Here is a 23029-nt window from a genome sequence, read left to right as displayed (position 1 = left end):
AATTTCAGTTTGATCCTTAATATCCTGGAGAAAATGCACCAGGCTGTGGATGGTGACTCATTACTGGGGCTAAGAAGAAATTCCTCAAGATTCCAAGAGCAGAATAAGTTATTTCTTACACTTATTTCATTAAATTGCACTTCTGTAATGCTTATAATTATGCTATACAGTTAATCTACTACATTTTGCACTGTTATAAAGCTTTTTTACTGTTTCACTGCATTTATGTACTGTTGTATATTGTTTTAACTGTATTTCTCATTGCTAGACACTGTTTCATTACTCTAATTGCATGTTTACTGAATTACTTAACTGTAAACTGCTTTTTCATACTCAAGAGTTGCATTTTCTGTTTTTGAGTGCTCTATCTGTGCCTTTCTGTGAATTTTTTTTTGAGGTTTCTGTGTTCTAGTCAGGTATCATATAACTGATTTGTTTGCAGTTAAAAGCATTCTCTAGAGTCTCCTTGCTCCTTTATCTGTTTAAAACTTTCATTTAGTGGTTACAGCTAGTAGCTGTAAAAGTGTGCATTACTATAATTGCATTTTTATTGAATTACTAAACTATAAACTGCTTTTTCATACTGAGACTTGTATTTTCTGTTTGTGAGTGCTCTTTCTGTGCATTTATTGTGAGATTTCTTTGCTCTACTCAGGTTGCATACACTTGATAGTGGCCTGCTGTTGTCAAGGCCTGGTAGTTTTTGTTTGTTGAATTTCCTGCGTTTCTGGCAGCCATTTTCTGCTGATAGTGTGTTGTCTTAATTATTATTGAGAGTAACAGGATTTCCTGACCTCCTGTAGCATGAGTGATTGGGTAACAGCAGGGACTAGTAGGACTGCGTAATAATTTGAGCTCTGTGTCTGCAAAGGGCTGTGCTTGTATTTACCAGGCTGTGGATGATGATTCATTACTGGGGCTAAGCAGAAATTCCTTAAGATTCCAAGAGCAGAATAAGTTATTTCTTATACTTATTTCATTGAATTGCACTTCTGTAATGCTTATAGTTGGGCTATACAGTTAATCTACTACATTTTGCACTGTTATAAAGCTTTTTAACTGTTTCACTGCATTTGTGTACTGTTTTATACTGTTTTAACTGTATTTCTCATTGCTAGATAATGTTTAATTACCCTAATTTCATGTTTACTGAATTACTTAACTGTAAACTGCTTTTTGATAGTGAGAGTTGTATTTTCTGTTTGTGAGTGCTCTATCTGGGCCTTTCTGTTCATTTTTTTGAGGTTTCTGTGTTCTAGTCAGGTATCATGTAACTGATTTGTTTGCAGTTAAAAGCATTCTCTAGAGTCTCCTTGCTTCTTTATTTGTTTAAAACTTTCATTTAGTGGCTACAGCTAGTAGCTGTAATAGTTTCCCACCCACCCTCCATATTGTTGTCTTGTTCTTATACTTGGTGGCTTTGCAGTTGCCCGCCCATACTGTATATTTGATCTGGGACATTCCCCCAATCTAGTGTCATTACTTCACTCTATTTAATAGAGAGAGAACATTTGAGAAGGCCAACCCACTTAGATTCTTAACCTTGAATTATCTTCTGTTCCAGTTTTCTCCTTTTCCACATTTCTAAAATAAATAAATAAATAAATAAATTCTAAGCTTCTCCCCCCTTTCCTGTAACTAGTCTAGTCCAGATACAGATTTCTTGTATCCAGGACTGTTTGTAAGCTCCTGAGCCCCCCTAGCCTGTCTTTGCTGGAGGGAAGTTTGCTAGCTTATCAGTGGGAGTTGTAAGCACTAGGTAACGTATCTATCACATAAGGAGTATTTTCTGGCCCAGAAATTGTAGCTATTGGCCATTTGGGCAGTTTTTCTTTATCTCAATTTTGTGATTTTAAAAGCTTTGATTTCCACTTGTTCTCCCTTTCTTGTAACTAGTCTAGTCCAGATACAGATCTGCTGTATCCAGGACTGTTTGTAAGCTCCTGAGTCCCCCAAGCCTTTCTGTGTTGGAGGAAAGCCTGCTAGCCTATCAGTAGGAGTGGTAAGCACTAAGTAACCTATCTACCACATAAGGGATGGTTTCTGGCCCAGAAATTGTAGTTATTGGCCGTTTGGGCAGTTTTTCCATCTCTCTCAACTTCCTGATTTAAAAGCCTGCATTTGCACTTGCTTCCCCCTTTCCTGTAACTAGTCTAGTCCAGATACAGATTTGCTGTATCCAGGACTGTTTGTAAGCTCCTGAGCCCCCCCCAAGCCTTTCTGAGTTGGAGGAAAGCCTTATAGCCTATCAGTGGGAGTGGTAAGCACTAAGTAACCTATCTACCACATAAGGAATGGTTTCTGGCCCAGACATTGCAGTTATTGGCCGTTTGGGCAGTTTTTCCATCTCTCTCAACTTCCTGATTTAAAAGCCCACATTTGCACTTGTTTCCCGCCTTTCCTGTAACTAGTCTAGCCCAGATACAGACTTGCTGTATCCAGGACTGTTTGTAAACTTCTGAGTGGTGCCAAAGACTGCTCTTCAATTTTCCCTTAGATCTACTAGTTCTCTCCTCTCCTGCACTTATACAAGCTTATTAGTCTAGCACTTTACCAGACTTCTTGTAGCAATTACTGTAGCATGCAAAAGTGCTACCAGCACTAAACATTCTACAAGGAAACAGATCCAGTACTTATTATCAATGCCCACCTCTCCAGGCATGTCTAAAGGTAAGTTCCCTGTGCTATCTCCTATTAACCTGGTGAACTTGGGCATGCTGAGGCAATGTAGCAACTGCCTCATGCACACCGACAACCCCCTCCTCTTACCTTACAACACTCAGACTTGTAAGAGATGCACTTACATATCCAAATTGGAAGCCACACACTCTCCAGCTAAGACTGGAATAGCTGGTCAAGAGGAGAAGGTCAACACTTGCACAACACCACATGGAATGTATAGCCCTCCAGAACACACACCAGCACTGCCTTCACATATAAACACAAACCACATACCCACCTTTGTGTAGGCTCTCAATAAAATTCTACCCAAGCAGCAGAGACCTCCAAAGCAGAAACGTACTCCACTACCACAATACACCACTAATCATGAGAAACATAACTCCCCTAAACAGTGTGCCACTCAACCAAAGCCCCTAAGGCAAAACAGCATGCCCAACACACTAGTCATAGGTGAATCGATAGTAAGTCTCACTGATGTCCCACTCACTAGGTTGAATAAGGAGAAAGTAACAGTCAACTGCCTGTCAGGTGCCAGGATCCATCACATAATGCACGCACTCAGATCCCTCAACAACAGGTACAAATATGACTCTGTCATTGTACATGTGGGTGTGAATGACCTGAGATGTACCTCCCTGGACTACATGAAAAGAGACATGGTAGAGCTCTTGGATTATGTAGCCCGGGCAGGTATGACCCTAGCCTTGAGCAGCATCCTACCATCACCCAGAATGATACCACAGTACAAGCAGACACCTTTCGGCTCCAGAACTTGTATCAAAGCTCCAAAGGCGGTGGTGTTTCCATATTCATAAAGGATGCACACACCTCCAGACTGGTAGCCCAACATAAAGCATCAGAGATACTTCAGGTGCAACTAACACTGGGTAAGACAGCGATTCATGTTGTAGCCTGCTATAGGTCCCCAACCATGTTCCAAGACTCGCACTCCATGTTCCTAAGCTCAAATGCGTGGATCTTGCCATACCCAATAGAACCAAGACACTCTCCTCCAAAAAAAGGAAGCCAATCTGGTGGTCCCCTGCCATAAACAAACTCTACAACAGAAGGAGGAAACTGATGCGGAATGAAGTGAAGTCCCAAGACTGGAAAAACTCCCTTATCAGCCTCAACAAAAAGTTGAGATCCCTCATCAAATCCTCTAAAGCTAGCTATGAAAACAGAATTGCAGCAGATAGTAAAGACAACCACAAGGTCTTCTACAGTTATGTAAAGAATTTCCACGGCAATACCCAGATTTGCTCTGAGCTACTGCACAATGGTACCTCCTATACCAAGCCAACAGACATTGGCAGTATACTGGCTGACAGACTTAGTGCCAACTTTACCCCCCCAAAGGACCAACCAGAATACCAGTAGATTGCCAGGCACCCAGTATTACTGCTGCACAAGTTAAAACAGCACTGTCCAAGGCCAAGAATATAGCTTCTTTGGGACCTGACAATATCCCTGGTTGTGTTCTTCATGAACTACAGAGTGAAATGGCACCTCACCTGTGTGTCCTGTTCAATCACAGCCTCACCTCGGGCTTTGTCTATACCGAATGGCGCACTGCTACAGTCATCCCTCTCCACAAAGGAGGAGTGACTACAGACCCTGGGAACTATTGCCCCATTAGCCTGATGTGTCTGATATGCAAAGCTATGGAACGCATCATCATGGACCTAATAAACAAGGATACAGGGAATCTCCAAACTCTGGATCCCACACAGTTTGGTTTTGTGAAGGGTAGATCATGCCTGCTCAACTTGGTTGACTTATTTGAGTCAGTCACCAGAGCTGCAGATGAAGGCAAGGTGGTTCATACAGCCTACCTTGATCTGGCCAAGGGTTTTGATACCATTCCCCACTCAGGAATCATAGAAAAACTCACTAAGCTTGGCATCAACCCTTATATCACTAGGTGGGTTGCAAACTGGCTCACAGATAGAACCTACAGTGTGAAAGTAGCTGATCCAAGTCAGACTGCTGACCAGTCATGAGTGGAGTCCCACAGGGTTCGGTCCTGGGTCCTCTCCTGTTTGGTATCTACTTCTCTGAAGTCCAGGCCAACCTGAAGGGACTCTGGCTGACAAAATTCACAGATGATTGCAAATTGGGAGCTATTATTAACTCCCCAAGTGATGTTGACATCCTACAGAATGGCCTCACTGAGACCAATGACTGGTGTCAGAACCATGGCCTTAAGCTCAATGCCAAAAAATGTGTCAAGATCTCCTTTGCGGAAAAACCTGGTTCCCATGAGAAGGCATTACAAGAGATCTGGGAACACAGGTTGACAGCAGCCACTCTTTTGATCGCCACATTGCCACTGTGGTCAGAAAGTCCTTCTATGTAGCACATCTTATTACTAAGGGTTTGCATCCAGGAAGAAAGAGGTCATTGTCTCCCTCTACTCTTCCCTCATTAGGCCAGTCATTGAGTACAATGCCCCATTTGGTATGTACTTGACTAGACACCTGGAACAACTGGAGAGGCCACAAAAGTACCTCACAAAGAGGATCCTAGGCCTTAAACACTTGCCCTATAAAGATAGACTCAAAAAACTCCAACTATTCTCTGTCTCATATCGCCTACTTAGAGGTGATCTCTGCTTGACTTACAAAGCCATGTCTGACCCAGTTCTGTTAGAAATGCTAAATCTAAATAAATCACAATCCCTCTGCACCACACGCTCCAGAGACCTCAACCTTATTACCACAATTAACAGAACATGCTGGAGCAACAGGTTCATAACCCAGAGACTGCCCATACTATGGAACAGACTTCCCATACATGTCAAACAGAGCACCTCGCTGACCCTCTTCAAGAGAAACCTTGATGAGTGGAAGGGAAACAGAAAATTCACCCCAGGGATAACTCCAGTGGCTCTACTAGACAGAGACACTGGGAACTAAGGTCAGGTGGCACTATGCCAGGGTAATCCTATGGCTAGGCTTGTAAAGGCCCCAGGGCCATTAGCCTAGTACATACCTACAAATCTATGCTAATGTAAATCTTGTTATTCTAGCAAATTTTTTTCAGTTTATTAGAGCAATAATTAAAATCTGTCCCTATTTGTGGGCCTTTGTCCCACCCCCCATCAATGCAGGCCTTGTCCAGATTTCTTGCACTAAGAAGTTAAGAGGTATGCTCCAAATTGATATTTTCAGATACTTGAGATTGCAGTTCACTGTCTTGTCATTTTCCTGTGTCAGTATGGACAGAAGTCATGGGAAATGTGACCAGACTCAATAAAAGAGAATAAACACTATGGCTGTCTCATCTAATATGGAGCTATTAAATTAGACTGCTTTGTCTTGTTTTGCTTTGACTAATACCTCTGAATTATAAGAAATGAATGGAAAACATAAATTAAGGTCTAAGACCATGAAAAGAAAAGAAAAGACACATCTGCCTTCCAAAATGTCCCAAGAGGAATGACAGAGCTAAAGGTTTTGGCTTGATTGTTCATGATCGTGACAAACATATCCACTTCTCTGAAACCAATATCTGAACAATGTTCTAAAATATTTATTGATCCAGCTTTCATAAGGAATCTTCCAACTGATTTTAGTATAGTATTGCATTTATTTAGAGGTGTCCTTGGTGTACATTGGCCTGAAACCTATCGAAGGCTTGTACACTTACTTCACTTCCTTCACACTAAAGAGACTTTTGTTGCTGAGATCAGATGCACTGTAGTGATGCATTGCTTAAGTGGGCTCCCCAACCATAATCTGGCGATTAGATGCTGAACTCATGTTGGAGGAAGGTAATGTCATGACTACAGATATTGACATGTCTGTTCACCACAACAATTTTCTTCATATATTGGTGAACAGAAATCAACATGTCTAGTAAATCTCTAGATTAGTTTCAGAAACCTGTGAGAAACAAGTGTCTTTTTCGTGTGTGGTCTCGTGTGAGGAATAAAAAAATGCTGGGCAATATTTCTTTGTCATCTGTTTGTCTTGAATAGGAAAATTTTTCATAAGCAATGAATCTACAATTGGTTCTAGAAAAGTCACTGAGGTTGATGGAGTCATGGAAGTTTTTATTTGTAGTTTGCTGTTACTTCTGGAGGATGGAAAAGAAAGTACAGTCATGCACACTTACCATAAAAGTGTATTCATTGTTGCAGTCATCACATTTGGGTTATACCTGCCAGGGTAGCCCTCAGCCGGCCCAAATACCAGAGACTGAGTATTTCTGCGTCAGTTGCTGTCACTTGAGGACTGATGTCTGGTCGTCAGGAATATAAAGTAAGGCAGCCGACACCATTACATCAGTTTTTCTTGCCCTAGCCTGTCCGGAGCTCCCAAAGTAGGAGGTCAGGTTCTAGTGGAAGAACCCCACTAGTGGAAAATAAATACCAATATGTCCCTTGTCAGGAAAAAAAGAATAAGGGGGATGGAGGGAGGGAAACCAGGACTGCAACAGTGAATATACTCGAACATCTACATTTACGGTAAGTGTACACAACTGTACTATGTTCTTCGTGTTTCATTGTTGCAGTCATCACATTTGGGTAGATTCCCAAAGCTGAGGAAAAGGGTGGAGGCAGTCAAGAAAACTAGGGACTGGCTAGGATGCCCTGCAAGGCTGGAGAGGCAAACTCCGCCCTGAATTTGGAGAACAGAGGCAGGTGGTAATGCTTGGTGAAAGTGTGAACAGATGTCCAGGTGGCAGCCTCCAGGATGTCCCTGGTTGGGACTCTTCTGAGAAAAGCTGCAGAGGTGGGGGCTACTCTGGTAGAGTGTGTCCTGACCCCCTTGGGGGGAGGCTTTCCATGTTGTTTGTAGCAGAAATGGATGCAGTGTGCCATCCATTTGGAAATGGTTTGCTTGGAGATGGCTTTGGCTTCTGCCCCTGTAGAAAAGCTAACCAGCAATTGATCAGACTTTCTGAAGGATTTAGTCCTGTCCAGATAGAATCTGACCTGTCTGTGTACATCTGGAGAGTGAAGAATCCTTCCCCCCTTGTTCTGGGGATTAGGAAATAAGGTGGGCAAGTGAATGGATTGGTTTAGAACCACACTGGACACCACCTTGGGCATGAAGGATGGGTTAGTTCTGAGGGATACCCTGTCTGCATGGAAGATGATGAAGAGTTCCACAGCCATGAGAGCTTGCAGCTCAGGGACTCTTCTAGCTGAAGTGATGGCCAGAAGGAATGCTGTCTTCCAGGAGAGAAATTTTAGCTCTGCAGAAGCAGCTGGTTCGAAAGGGGGCAGGGTGAACTTTTCCAGGACAAAGTTAAGGTCCCAAGCTGGTGTTGGTGCCCTTCTGGGGGGGGGGGGCTCAAGTTGCTAGCCCCACTGAGGAACTGTTTGATCAAAGGGTGTGAGAAAAGGGGCTGCTCAGTGGGAAAAAGAGCAGAAATGGCAGTGGCATGAATTTTATAGAGGAGAAAGAGAGGCCACTGTGTAGTAGTTCAGCTAAGAAATCCAGGATGACCGGGATGGAGGGCTGTGCTGTATTGGCTGCCTTAGCCTGGATCCAGGTACAGACTCTTTTCTATTTATCTGCATAAGACTTTCTGGTGCTAGGACGTCTGGCTTCACGGAGCACATCCAGAGCCTTTTTACTGAGGATGGCAGATTAGTTCGGGGTTAGGGACTAAGCCAGGCTGCCAAATTGAGTGTCTGCAATTGGGGATGCATGAATTCCCCTTCCCTCTGGGTCAGGATTGTTGGAATCTGAGGAAAATGCCAAGGAGGCAGTGGGGACAGGCTGTGCAGGAAGGGGTACCAGTGTTGTCGGGGCCAGTCTGGAGCTATGAGAATGGTCCTTGGTTTTTCCTCCCTTATTTTGAGCAGTATCCTTGGGATGAAAGGTAGGGGAGGAAAGCATGGACTGATAGATTAACCCAGGGGAAGGACAGGGCATCTACTTTTCAAGCCAAGTAAGTGATGCTCCCTGGTGCAGAATTTGCTGAGCTGATGGTTGGTGTGGGTGGCAAAGAGGTCAACCCTTTTCTTCCCCATTTCTGAGTTATTAGGGTGAAGGTATTTCTGTTGAGTTGCCACTTCTGTGTGTCCAGAAGATTTCTGCTTAATTGGTCTGCCAGAGAGTTGAGAGAGCCTGGTAGGTATTGTACTAACAGGTGTAGTTGCATGGAAGAGGCAGTGAGCCAAAGGGTCATGGCCAGCCTGCACAGAGGGTAGGAGTGAGTCCCTCCCTACTTGTTGATGTACCACATCACAGTGTTGTTGTCTGTTTTGATCAGGAGAACCCCTGGAGAGAGAAGGGGTTCAAAAGCTACCAAGGTGTTCTGCACATCATCTCTTTTTGATTGATGTGCAGAGTGATTTGCTGTGGTCTCCAATGGCCCTGTATGCACCTGCTGTCCAGGTGAGCATCCCAAGTGTAGTCTTATGTGTCTGTGGTGAGGGTCTGGGTGGCAGGGAGTGGGGATAAGGGCAGTCCCTTGTTGTGGGAGCATGCTGTTGCCCACCAAAGAAAATTCTTTTTGAGACAAGGAATTATAGGTAGAAGAGTTTCCAGGTCTTGAAAGTGTTCACACCAAAGGCTCTTTAGGTACCATTGTAGTTTCCTCCTATGCAGTCTGGCATATGGAATGAGTAATATGCAAGAAGCCATGAACCCAGAGCTTGCAGGATCTTCCTTGCAGATAGCTGGGTCCTGGTGGCTATTTGAGAAAAGTAGGCTGTCAAGAAAAATAATTCTCTGGTGTAAGGTATTGCCATGTGGGATGCTGTGTCCAGACTTGCTCCCAGGAAGATTATCCTTTGGGTGGGCACCTGTTTGGATTTATTTTCATTGATTGTGTACCCCAGAGAGGTTAGAAGAGTTTTTACAAAGGCCAGGTGCTTGAGTAGCTTTTCCTGACTCTCTGCCTGAATAAGGCAGTTGTCTAAGTATGGGTAAATTTGAATATTTCTTTGTCTGCAAAAGGCAATGGCCAGAGCCAGACATTTTGTGAAAACTCTGGGAGCAGTAGATAAGCCAAAGGGAAGCACAGAGAACTGAAAGTATTGTGTTCCTGCCCTGAAGCGGAGATATTTCCTGCAAGATTCCCTGATAAGAATGTGGAGGTAGGCCTCTTTTAGATCTAGAGTGGCCAGCCAAGCGTCTTTGGAGAGCATGGGTAGCAGCTGCTGGAGGGTGAGCATTTTAAATTTTAGAATCACCAGGAAAGTGTTTTGAATGGATAAATTGAAGACGGGGTGCCAGGTGCCTTCTTTTCTGGCCATCAGAAATGGCCTGGAGTAGAAGCCTTGGCCTATCTGTTCTGCAGGAATGTGCTCTACTGCCCTCATAGAGAGCAGGGAAAGCATTTGCTTTTGAACCTCTGCCCACTGATTTTGTGGTAGATCTGGGAACTCTTTTGGGGTTGGAAGGGTGTGGAAGGAAAATTTGTATCCCTGGGGCACAATGTTCAGAACCCATTGTTCCTTGGTAATGGTGGCCCAGGTGTTTGAATGAAAGGAGAATTTTCCTCCTAGGGGTAAGTGAAGGTGGGCAGAGGGTGGGGGTGGAGGAGGTGAGTCATTGTAAGTTCTTACCATAAGGGGATGGCTTAGAACTCCCTAGTTTTGAAGTGGAGGTAGTCCACTGCTTAGATCTCTGCATTCCTTGGAGCTGCTGTCTGGGGGGTCTGTTTCCCCTGGGCATAGACTGGGCCAGTTTACTCGGAGCATGAAAGCACCAGTGCTTGGCGGGACAATGCCTGCTGAACCTAGGGGGCTGGACCTGTAAGAAATCCTTAACTGTTTGCATAGATTTTGCTTTTTCTTCCATCTTTTTTAAGACCTCTTCTGCCTTAGTGCTGAATAGGTTATCTTTGTGAAAAGCCGCATCCAACAATTTGGATTTGACATGGTCTGGCAAGGGATGTTCCTTAAGCCATGCATGTCTTCTAATTACAGATCCAGTGACTGCTGCCCTGCAAGAAGCTTCTAGGGTGTCAAAACCACAGTGCAAAGTGTGTTTAGTTACTTTACTTGCAGAATGTATTAAGTCTTGTAAATCTTTAGATTCTGCCCAAGCAGGAAAGGAAGACATTTTTTGTTTAAGGAGTTCCAAGGTATGCTGCTGAAATTTCAGCATATGGAAATGACAATTTAGTGCCCTGATACAAAGAGTGGCTGAGGTGTATACTTTTTTACCCCATCTGTCCAAAGCTCAGGAATCCCTGTCTGAGGGGTGGGATTCTTAGCAGAGGTTGCTTTAATCCCTTTTGGCCCTTGAGAAATTACCTCAGGGTCTGCTGTTGGATTTTTTAAAATATATTTGTGTGTGTCAGGGACTCTGTAGTACCTGTCTGGTTTTCTGGGAGCAGGATGTAGGACATCAAGAGTCAAGCTGGATTTGAGGAAAACATCCTCCACAACATCCAGGACTGGGGGGAAGGCCAAGGGTCTGTGCTGTGGAAGATCTAGGAATTCCCTGAGTCTCTTTTTTGACTGAGAGTAGTCCTGACTCTCCCATTGGAAATGCTCCCTTAAAGAATGGAGGGTTTTCCCAAAGGAAAAAATCCTCTGGGGAAGAGGCTGAAGGAATGGAGTCCTCTGCATCAGAATCCTCATAAGTGCAAAGGAGTTGCATGTCTTCATAGTCATATGCATCAGAGTCATCTGACTCTTGTTCAGATAAAACTACAGATGACAGATCTCTTTTCTTTTTGGAGGGGGTAGCTTGGCTTCCCCTGATCAGCATGATAAGGTCTTCTGCCATTTTAAGCATTTGAGACTGAGGGAAGGTAGCAGGCGCCTGATATTGGATCGTCGGTTTCTTGGGTGTAGTTTGAACCCTGGGCCTAAGAAACTTGATCATTTTTGAAAGAACGGTAGTCGCGAAAGAAGATGCCGGTTTGTGTCGAGATTCGGTAGTGCGAAGGACTTCCTTGAAAGCCGGTGCCTGCTCAACGGCTCCGGACCCATCCAAGGTAGGGACAAGGTAGGGATGACCATAGGATCCTTAGTCGAAGTTTAGTTTTGCGGCATACCGGACTCTGAAAGGGTCTCGGTTGTGGCCTGCGAATCAGATGAAGTGGGCATCAGGGGCTGCGAAAGTGCCTCACTGAGTACTGAAGAACTGACGACTAGCTTAACAGAAGCGTCATCAGTAGTTTTGGACCTGTGCGGTCTGTCTCTGTCTTTATTTATGTTTTTTCAGAAGATCTGCTATCGGATGGCTTACAGAAGCCATATTGGAATTCGAGGACTGTAAGCGAAAATATCTGGCTACAAAAGGGCCCGACGATGGATAGCTTTGGTGTTGAACAAAGCACAGAAGCGACAACGGGGGTGCGAACTGCTTCTGCTTTAGGCTCCATGCCAAGAAAGACAGATATTATGGCGTCGACAGCCTTATTTTATACTCCTGATGACCTGACGTCAGTCTTCAAGCCACAGCAACCAACGCAGAAATATTAAGTCTCTGGTATTCAGGCTGGCTGAGGGCTACCCTGGCAGGGATAACCCAAATGTGATGACTGCAACAGTGAAACATGAAGAACATTAACTCTTTCTGTGTTGCTGTCATAATTCCCTTGCCTCTGCAGCTATCAAGCAATCATTCAGATAAATAAAAATAGTTATGTTTTGCATTCAGAGATGAGCAAACACTACAGCTGAAAATTTCTAAATACAATTTGAAAAAATGTGGGCAGCTCAGTGGTGCAATGATTAGCATCACTGACTCATAGCAGGAGGCTCCCTAGTTTGATTTTCTACTGTGGTGCGTTATGTGTGGAGTTTGCATGTCCGCTCTGTGTTTACATATGTCCTCTCCTACTACTCTGGTTTCCACTCAAGTGATGTAGTAAGCAGCTTGTCATGTGCACGTTGTACATGTGTGGTATGGAAGAAAGGCGTGGCACTCTGCTTTTTCTCTACTTGCTTAGTAAACTCCAAATGGTGGCAGCTGTTCACAGGGTCATAAACCATGATTGCGGACCGAGAAGGTTACAATCCTTTAAACACTGTCTTTTGCTGCAATAAGCCTACCAGTTTAAGGGAGGCACTATATCCCAATGACCTGGAAAGGGAAGGAATTAACTACATTTTAGATATCATTAGTTGAGTGTAGTAGCACTTTTAGTCTGAACATGGACCGTGGAAGAAGGCTTGTTTTTGAAGATGGGCAAGAACCAGCATGTTCATCCAATTTGTATACTCACAAGGTAGTATACTTTCAGCCTGATAGTAAATGTTGGACCTGCAGCATACTGCTTGCAGTCCTATGACAATCCTTTGCTCTGAAGACCTTAGTGGTGGAGTGGACAGTGCTCACTGGGATTCTCACAAGCTGCAGAGAGACATGCAAAACTTGGGAGGATGTAGATAACTGGTTAAGAATTCATCCTTCCTGGTTGACAGTGAATGTTTCTAAGTCTCTTCCATTTCCTGGAGCTGAATTTGGAAGCATAGCTGACTGCAGACCACTAGATGGCCAAGTCCAGCAGTGAATTTCAGTCAAGTAACCTTTATGATCTCTGTAGCCAGTTCCAGGTAAACAGGCAAAAGAAAAAAGGACATGGTGTAAAAGCAGTTTGTTTTTTTTTCATTTTTGGAGGGAGGTCTGAAGGTCCTGCCCATAATATCATGCTGCACGCTCTAATAAGGGCCTGGCTGCTGATAACTGCACATGAGTTCACCTTCAGTATTTAAATCTGTCATATTTTGTTCAGTCTCAATCAAGGCAGCTCTTGAGTCACATCTGTTTCTTATCACTTTCCATGTGTTTAAATATAAGAAAACATCACATATAGCCTTACAATGTGCTATCAATAAATGTACCAGGCACTAATGATGGAAATAAACTTTTATCAATATGCAAATGTACTATGAAGATCAAATCCCAATGGACCCATTTCACTTCTGGGAGCACCTGATATTCTTAAGTACATTTTTTAAACCACAGGAAAATAATATAGAAAAATGTGTGCTGAAAGGCAGTAAGTAGAAATCAAACCAAACCAAATCAACTGGTACTGTTGAAAGTTAGACCACAAGCAGTTCAGAAGCTCAAATGAGTAAAATACAACTTGTCAGTGCAGAAATACAGGCAGAGTCAATCATCAGATGATGCAGCACAAAACTGAAATAGTACTGCACTTGTATATGAAAGAAAGAAAGCAAGAAAGAAAGAAAGAAAGAAAGAGAAAGAAAAAGAAATTTTGAAGCTGCCCAATGCATATTCAAAACCCTAATGAAAACACATCCCATGAAACTCTTGCTTTTAACATTCAGGCTTTCAGCAGACTTATTTAAAAGTTCCAATGCGTGTTAGGGAGCAGCATAACCTGATTGTGCTGATAACATCACAGCAGGCACAAATTCAGCCAAAAGACAACGTTCTGACTCCACATAAGTAAGTGATGTCATCATTTAATCTTGGTAGATAGAGGAATGGACCAGATATTTGAAGATGGATGTTGTAGTGCTACTATATCTAGGAATGGACCAGATATTTGAAAATGGGTGTTGTAGTGCTACCCTAGCTATAGAAACTATACACATGCCAAGCTGCCCACAGCCTTCCATTACTATGAAATTTTCAGAATATTAGCTGGTTCAGGCAAAAGTCAAGTTGGGTGGCTTGCAAAACTTATAAGTAAATTATCAAATCATAAGAAATCTTAAACATGAAAAAAAAACAAACTTAAGTACTGTAAGTCATACCTTCAGCAAAGTCTTCAGGTAAGTTGCATAATAATGACTTCCCACGTAAACCTGAACAACTTGATGTAGCAAACCACAATGTACTTCAGCAGTCCACTCTTCTTCAATGCAAGTACTTACTAGATGAAAAGAAAAGAAAAGAGATGTTATGTGAAGAACCATGATTCAGTACAGCTGTGAGAGGTGCTCTCTACAAAGAAAGTACATTTGTATATAAGGAACTCACCATAACAGCAGAGCATTAAGGAGGCATCACAGACCTTCGAAGAAAGGTCACTACAAAAGTGAATTAAAACATATGAATTTACAAGCCTTATAGACTCATCTTTCATGTAATTATGGTAGGTGTACAAATCCTAATATATAGCCAGTGCTTCTAAGAGCTTTCTTTCTTCTTCTGTTCTTTGACCTCCTTCTGGCCCTCGTAGTTAAGTATGACTGCAGTATGCATTGCCTTATGTATCAGACTTCTTTTCTTTATAGTAGCTACTTCGGAAGTCATAGCTCTAGCAAGGGCATTTGGCACCCCCAACCTAAAGTCATAACTGTAGTTAGTACCAAGCAGCCAAAATAGCGAATGCAGTACTGAAAATTCATTCATGAAGCCTAAATATCCTTGAGGCAATATAAATGAATGCCGATACTACTGCATTCACACCCTATCAGCACCTAGCAATCACATCACCTTATAGCCTGCACCTAGGACAGTGGACCCTTCTCCCTACCCTATAGTTCTGCTAAAGTAATACTGCAATACCCTCATAAAATGGTCACAATAAAAATGATGTACAATTTGCCATCACAGAGAAAGTGGGAGGAAACCTTCATTGTTACAGTGGCCTCTACTCAAAGATCTTTTGTTATGCTCACTTACAACTGTACTATCTTCTTTATGAAGGGTTACTGTAACAAAAGCTATAACATTTTAGTAGATTACCATGCAGTGTATGTATATCCATGGGATATAGACATTTAAAGGATCCCCTGTAACATAGCCATGCTATAATCTGTCCTGCTCTTGGACTGTGCAGTAGTCCATACAACAGTTTGTAAAATATCTTGTGAAGAAACATTTCTGAATAATGCTAATGATGTAGCTATTGCCCTAGTAGAATGTGCTATTGTTCTACAATTGTCCCTTGCAGAAATGCATTATACTTGTGACAGCAATAACAATAAAGTGGGCCAACCATTTAGACAGTATACATACTGACTGTTGGGCTTTATTACCTATTCTTGAAATAGACAAATATTTAATTATTTTCAGATTCATTAGTTCTAGTTTAATATTGTAAACTCCAGCATACAAAGGAGATGGCCTTCATTGTGTTAGCCTAATCAAAATATTACATCTGTAAGGACTGACTCAAAATCACTGTTCAATCAGGCTTTGGCATGAAAGACACAGCTGTCTTCAATAACACTCTTTCATAATAAATTAACAAGTAAGGTGACTTATACTTGAGAACATGTAACTCTTAAATCGTTCTAACAGAAGTAATAGTAACTACAAAAAGTGCTTTCCATAATAAATATTTTAAATCCACTGTATTTGCTAGTTTAAAGGGAGGTTGTGTAAGCATAAAGTGCAAATTCCATTGTGGAGAGACATCTTCTGCATAGCCTCAAGGGAAGAATTATTTTTATGAAGGCCTTAACAGATGGTACTGCTGTTATCTGGAAAGATTTATTTTTCACAAACACAAACTGCAGGGACAGGCTAACTTTGTCTAAGGAATAAACCAAATCTGAATCAAATAAATAACTGTTCATGGCATAGTAAATGGTAAAGGATGCATCACTTGTGACACTGTCTGGTAAACAAATCTCTACCACTTCAGAATGTAAGATTTTCTTACATTAAGTATTTTAGCTAGTTCTTGTTTTGTAGGTCTGCAGGATCTGAGCACCCCTCCCCCACATCCAACTGACTCACTCAAACATCCACCTGGATGACAGGTCAGTGGCCCATTCATTCCAAGTGGACAAAATAGTCAGTTGTTAGAGAGCGAGGCAATCTGATGATTCTGAGGACTGTTCTAGCCCCATCCTTTCAGCAGCTTGTGAGTGACACCACTGTTGCTTTTTGGGAAGTGCACGTGCAACCTGCCATCTATGTGACTTACCACAATGTGACATAAGCACACAAGACACTCCGCTACAGATTACATACCTGCATTTCTGCAGGCATTACCAGTGCAGTGAGTTGAGCTGCCTCCCTCCAGCCAAGGATGGATGAAGTGGCATTGTCAACTCCTTCCTTTCCTTCCCATTGCCTGGGGTGCAGTCAGGGCTTTAACCTCATATGCAAGTACACTGACAGCAACAGTTCATGCTCAAACAGTAAAATCATCTCTGTAGAATTTGTAACTTGACTAGGGATAAACCCAAATGCATACCTCTCAATTTTTTGGACAGAAATTTTGCACAAAATTAAAAATAAAGGTGGGACAAAGGCCCAAAAATTATGAACAATTTTAAATATTACTTTAATTCACTTAAAATTAATAGAGCAAAAGGTTTTTATATCAATATGCATTATCTAAACAATAAGTAGTGTGAAACTCGCCACAAATTTTTCTATGCATGTGTGGCTGCAGTATTCCTAAAAGGCCACTAGGTGGAGTCTGGCTACAAAAAATAGTCTGCTGCATACCTAGTTTTTTTTTTCTTTTAGTACCAAGGAGAGGAATTGCAGAATTATAGCAATAAATTCTATCAGTGATTGTTACATGAGCCTTGAAATCAAAAAGACTGACAACAAAAGAATATATATATATATATATATATATATATATATATATATATATATATATATATTTATATATAAATATATTTAAATAACTCTACTAAAATGTATGCAAAAACACTAAATGTCTCCTAGCATACTAAAACTGAAAGAAACACTAGTATATTAAAATCTATGTGCACATTTACTTATAATTGCAAAACCTAACAACGCTCCCATACCAATTTGTTACTGGTTTTAAAACATCATACAATCATCAGTGCCATAGCATACTAGCTCAGGGGGATAGAGGGAAGAAATTTATCCTGCAAGTAGTAATCATATCAACTGTTACAATAAGTTTACTTAAAACAACTGAAATATGCTGGTGATAGGATCATTGATGCAAGAAAGTATCGTTGGGAAAGGAACCTTCCAGGGAGCAGTTCTTTGAGGAGAGGTACCGGTACCGGTAAACCAACTGTCTGTGTTCCTTGCACTGCTGTCTCTTTTCCTGCACAGTACCTGTGTAGGTCTTGTACTATGGAGGTAGTAAATATGTAAGTGGAGGAAGGCTCTCGTATACGATCTATAATGGTCTCTGCACTCTAATTCTTCATGCCAGAAGTCCCCACAGGAGCGTATGTGTTTGTTGTAGTCAGAATCATAGGCATGCAAAATAATGCAAGTATAAAATAATGAAAGAAGAACAAATGTGTTTCACAGACACATAAAAACTACAGAAACCAAAATATGGAAGAAACTCAGAGAAAGACAATGAGAGAAGGTAGCCTTACTGCTGAGTTACCTCTCTCTGAGTACCTACTGTTATGATGAGCAGCATGCCTCTCAAGCATATCTCATTACGAGGAATGTTCCTTGTTTGAGTCTTAAAATGTCCATATTCCTCATTGTTCCACACTGAAAGGGTCTGTCACACATTCAATGAATGATAAGAATATTTTTCAGTGATATCCAATGGAAATAATACTAAATCATATTAATTCATCAAAAGAATGCTTAATAAGTATAAAGTAACACATTTTAACCATCCTGTGAGCTTCACAGTTGAAGCTGTTAGTATGTGTTCCACATTTTGCCGATCTGTTCCACATTACCAAACACAATTGTACTGGAACAGCCGACTATTATCACCATAAAAGGAACCACAACTTCTGCTCCAAACGAAATGCATCTGAATATCCTGGGATTAATGAACACGTGTCAATTAAACCACTACTGGAAATTTAGGTTAAATATTTAAAGAACGTACAATGGGTTCTGTTAGATAAGAGTTTTTAAATGTAGTAGTAGGTATAAGGAGTGTATTGTAGATGTGTATGTAATATAAAGTATATAGGTGTCCATACAACATTTAATCAATTGTAGTTCAATTATAAATGTTTTTAAATGTATATTTTAATATTTTATAGAAGATGCAAGAAGGACATTATCAAATGTTTTATAACTGAAATATATGGGTATGTTGTATATGAAGGAACTTGTGTATGCACTAGCACTTTAAAAATGAACTGTTGGAATGTCATGTGATAATTAAATGGTATAAAATGTGAATGTAAGATGTAGAAAGTGAGTTCTGAAGAAGTCTTAATCAGATGAAAGCGCTTAACTTTCATTTTATTTGTTTGTATTAATAAAGTAGTACATTGGAATTTCGAACAGAGGAGTGCTGGTGCTTTGTGATTCCGTTTGGAGCAGAAGTTGTGGTTCTTTTTATGGTGATCTGTTCCACATTATGAGAGGCACCATATTTTGCCCATTTGTTCCACATTGTGAGAGGGAATGTTCCACATTCTGTTGATGGAAGGTTGAGAGCTATGATAAGCAGTTACAAAGCTATACTGCCTTCTTTGAGAAGGTTCAGTGCAGCAGAAAAACATACTTTCTGGTTAGCCTCTCAAGAAACATCCCAATGGGAGGAAAACAGTCACAGAATTCCTTGAACAGTCATACCAAATATGTCCTGACTGTTAAACCAGCTGTTAGTATAATGAGGTGCTGAGGGCATAGGCCATCATATTTATTTTTATTTATTTATTGACATTTGATTACTAGGAAAATCCGACTGGTTAGGAGCCCATTTTCAGTGCAGACCCCTGGGAGAAAAGCTCCACATTATTACAAACCATTTTAAGAACAATAATTTTACAATTTTCCAAAATAATACAAAAAATCTAAAGTTTAAATAATTATACCAAATTAGACTTAATATGAAAACATTGGTTAAGAATAGATACAAGTTATATGACAATAATTTAATATTTAGAGAAATTTTAGCCAATTTATAGAGAAATTAAAGATAAGCTAGTATAATACAAAGAGGAACTGCAATATGAAGTGAGAGAAAAGCAGACCTATGCTATATTTAAGAGAAAGACAGGGGAGAGAAATTGATAGAAGTAAGGAAGTTAGAGAGGAAGGGAGTGTACGGTGTAAATAGGCATTCATTCACGATTAGGAATATAATTTATCCCGGTGTTGAGAAAGATTTAGCTACTAGGTCTTTCAGAATGGTTTTGAAGGATAGGAGGGAGAGTATTGACCTGATGGATACAGGTAAGGAGTTCCAGGCCTTAGCAATATGGTACAAGCAGAGACAATCACTACCAGATTTGATAGGTGTGTTGACAGACACGTTTTTTTTTGCTCATTGAATTGTAATGACTGACTGGGAACATAGCTGTGTAGAATGTTATTTAGTGTTGGATGAGAAGATGGATGCTGGATAATTTTATAGGTAACAAGAAGCTGTGCGTATGCTAGTTGTTGGGATAGTTCTAACCAGTTTAGGGTTTTTAGTGCTATACAGTGGTGGGCTCTGAAAGGAGTACTTGCTGGAAATTTAGCAATTTTGTTATAGCACTGTTAAGTTTTCTTTTTTGTGATGCCTGAAGGTTAGTAAGCATGGGAACACCATAAAGAAATGTGGGGAGGTGATAAATAATGATTAGTGTAGTTTTAATTGTGTCTGTGATAAAGTTTTTGGCTGTGTAAAGAATCCCATTTTTTTAAACAAGAAACATCTTTATTAAATTATCATGTATGACATAGGCAAACATACATTTATATAAAGGAAAACAATTTTTATTGACATAATTTTAGTTGAAAACATTTTACATCACAAACCATATTGACATAATTGTAGTTGCAAACATTATACATCACTTATGATCTATCCAGTCATTGTCAGTCAGACATTAAATAACTCATTCAAATCTTGCCTTATTTTAAACTTTGTTCCTCCTCTGCATGTATTGTTCCCGCAGCTCCCATTTTTCTATGTAATTTTCTCTTGCCCCTTTCTAAAGATCCCAGTTCCAGTTGTTTTATCTCTGTTACTATATTCACTACTTGTAGTAAAGTTGGTTTAGACTTTGATTTCTATTTTGTAGCAACTGATTTTTTGTTAGCTACCATAATTAGACTCAGCAAGGCCTTGCTATGTCTACGCAATTCCGATTCTGTATTATAGCTCAAAAAAATAATTTCCTTAGTTACACCAATTTGTTCATCTAATATCTCTGACAGAGCAGTGTGCAGGGAATCTTTAAAGTTTGCCAACTCATTACACTTCCAGAAAATATGTCAACCTGAGGAAAATCCTTTATGGCGTATACAAATACATAGATAAACACTTCCAATCAAAAATCCTAAACCTTCTAGGCTTTGTTGCATACTTGGGAGACATACATATATCCCCCCATTGCTTTATTGTGAATTGCTTATCCAGTCTCTCTTCCAAATCCTTTCTAACCTCCTCTGATTGATCCTTATTATCATGCAATATTTTATATGCTCTACTTACTATTCCTTTTTTAAAAGCATATTCTATTCTAGATTCTACTAAAAACTCTACCAGTGCTGGCCTTTTGCTTAGAATCTCCTTATTTCTTTCTCTTTGCCTATATTCTGATATCAGTCCTTGATAGGGAATGCAATCTGCAGTCCAAATAAATTCTTGGCCTTTTCCCATTCTATTACCTTTCCCTCTCTAATTATTTGCTCCTAATACCTTGGTTCTTTTACCATTTTTTTCCAGTAAATTCCAGCCCCCTCTTGCCTATTGCCTGTATTCCTAATTGCAGTCATCCCTATCGGCAGAATCGCCTTTCTCCATTTCCATGTTGGCTTAGTTCTTAGAATACTTTCTGCTACTTTATCAATATAATATTCTGCATGGTTATTTCTTATTCTCCTTAAGGTTCTGCATCCAAAATCCCAGTCTCTCCTTGTTTCTTTGTCTTTGTTTCGTCATCAGCCCTTTCCACTTTGAATTACTATTGTGCTTTGTTTAGGAGCCTTAAGTGTGTAGCTCTAAAATACCTTTTTAAATTGCCTAATTCCAATCTGCATTGTTCAACTGGAAAACGCTTATCCCATGGCTCTTGCTGTCTTCCCAGATAAATTATTCAGCTCTTTATTAACTGCTATGCAAAACATCTCATCTGGTTGATAAAAATATGCTTGACCTGTGTATAAAAGTAAAAGGACTAAAAACATTTAACTGCTTGCATCTTGATATCCATATCTGTATAACAGAGCTTCCAATTTCTTAGTTTTTGTATTATATTTTGTTTAGACTCTTCCTACATATCTTTAGCTGCCACACCAGAATCCTTTGCAATCCATACTCCTAAATACTTCATTTTTTTATGCCCCCATAAATGTGGATATTGCTGAACCAATTCATGTGTGGGCACATAACTTACAGCTACTGCCTTTGTTTTAGCTTCATTAATTTTGTATCCTGAAAAGATCTGAGACTATCTCAAAATGTTCCACAACACTGTAATGTCCTTTACTGGTTTTGTCAGGTATAAAATAACATCTGTAAATAGAGACAGCTTTTCTTGACTACCATATAAATTATATCCTCGAATTTCTGAGTCCATTATTTTCTTTGCCAATGGTTATAAATATAATGCAAATAACAAAGGGAAAAGAGGAAATGCTTGCCGGGTTTCTTTGCTCAAGCAGAAATTATCAGAGAGACCACCCACTTTAATTTTCTCCTCCGAGCTCTCATTTATCCTCCAAATCAACCTTATAATCTAATCAGGGAATGCAAATGCTTCCATTGCCCTGCTCATAAACTCCCAGCTTACTCTATCAAATGCTTTTTCTGAGTCAAGTCCCACTAACAACAGTGGTATCTTTTTATATCCATCTTCCTTCTGGATCATCAGTGTTCTGTTAATGTTGACAAATGTTTCCTCCACTAAAACACATTGATCCATATCTATCAATTTTGGCATCACCTTTGCCATTATTTTAGCCATCATAGACATAAACACTTTATAATCATGGTTTAGTATTGAAATGGGCCTGTATGAAGCTGGGTTCAATGGATCTTTACCCTCTTTAGGTATTACAGCTACCACTGCTTTTTTCCAGAATGCTGGTACTTCTCCTCTTCTTAAAATACTGTTAAACAAAGCCTTCCCAGATCTTTATCAGTTTTTCCCTCTTAGCTTCCAAACTTGCACAGGAACACCAACTATTCCTGAGGACTTTCCTGTAGATTGCTTATACATCACCACTTTTATCTCATCTCCTCCTGTCCTAACTGTTACTAATTTAGCCTCATATACCTCAAACCCTGGCATATTCAATTCTTGCATAAACATTTCCATCTGTACCTTTTCTTGATTTCCGTACTTCTCTGCTTTATACAGACTTTCATAGAATTTTTTAAACATTCCTAGTACATCTACAGGATCTCTTGTTATCTTCCTTGTTATAGGCTCTTTAAGCTTGACAACAGCCCCTTCTACTTTCTGTTGCCTCAGTTGTTGTGCTAAATGTTTTTGTGCTCTATAGTTATTATAAAAAAAAATTGCTTAACAGCAATGTTTCTAAACCCATGCATATTATTGAGGTAATCCTTTATTTTCTGTTTAGATTTCTTCAGTAGCTCCTCTTCTAGTTCTGTGAGATTTCCCCTA

General features: G+C 40.4%; 1 protein-coding gene across 1 annotated transcript in view; it reads right to left on the bottom strand.

The window, feature by feature from the left end:
* Positions 1–23029, bottom strand: part of KCTD19 (potassium channel tetramerization domain containing 19) — a 955229-nt gene that overhangs the window by 482510 nt on the left and 449690 nt on the right. Inside the window, 1 exon segment of the mRNA XM_044079536.1 lies at positions 14336–14454. Within this exon segment, the coding sequence (XP_043935471.1) occupies positions 14336–14454 (119 nt within the window).

The sequence above is a fragment of the Protopterus annectens genome, chromosome 8.part0 (assembly GCF_019279795.1).
Source record: "Protopterus annectens isolate FY-2018-M chromosome 8.part0, PAN1.0, whole genome shotgun sequence".
Lineage (NCBI taxonomy): Eukaryota > Metazoa > Chordata > Ceratodontiformes > Protopteridae > Protopterus > Protopterus annectens.
The sequence above is the reverse complement of the archived record's forward strand: the minus strand, read 5'-3'. Positions and strand labels throughout refer to the sequence as shown.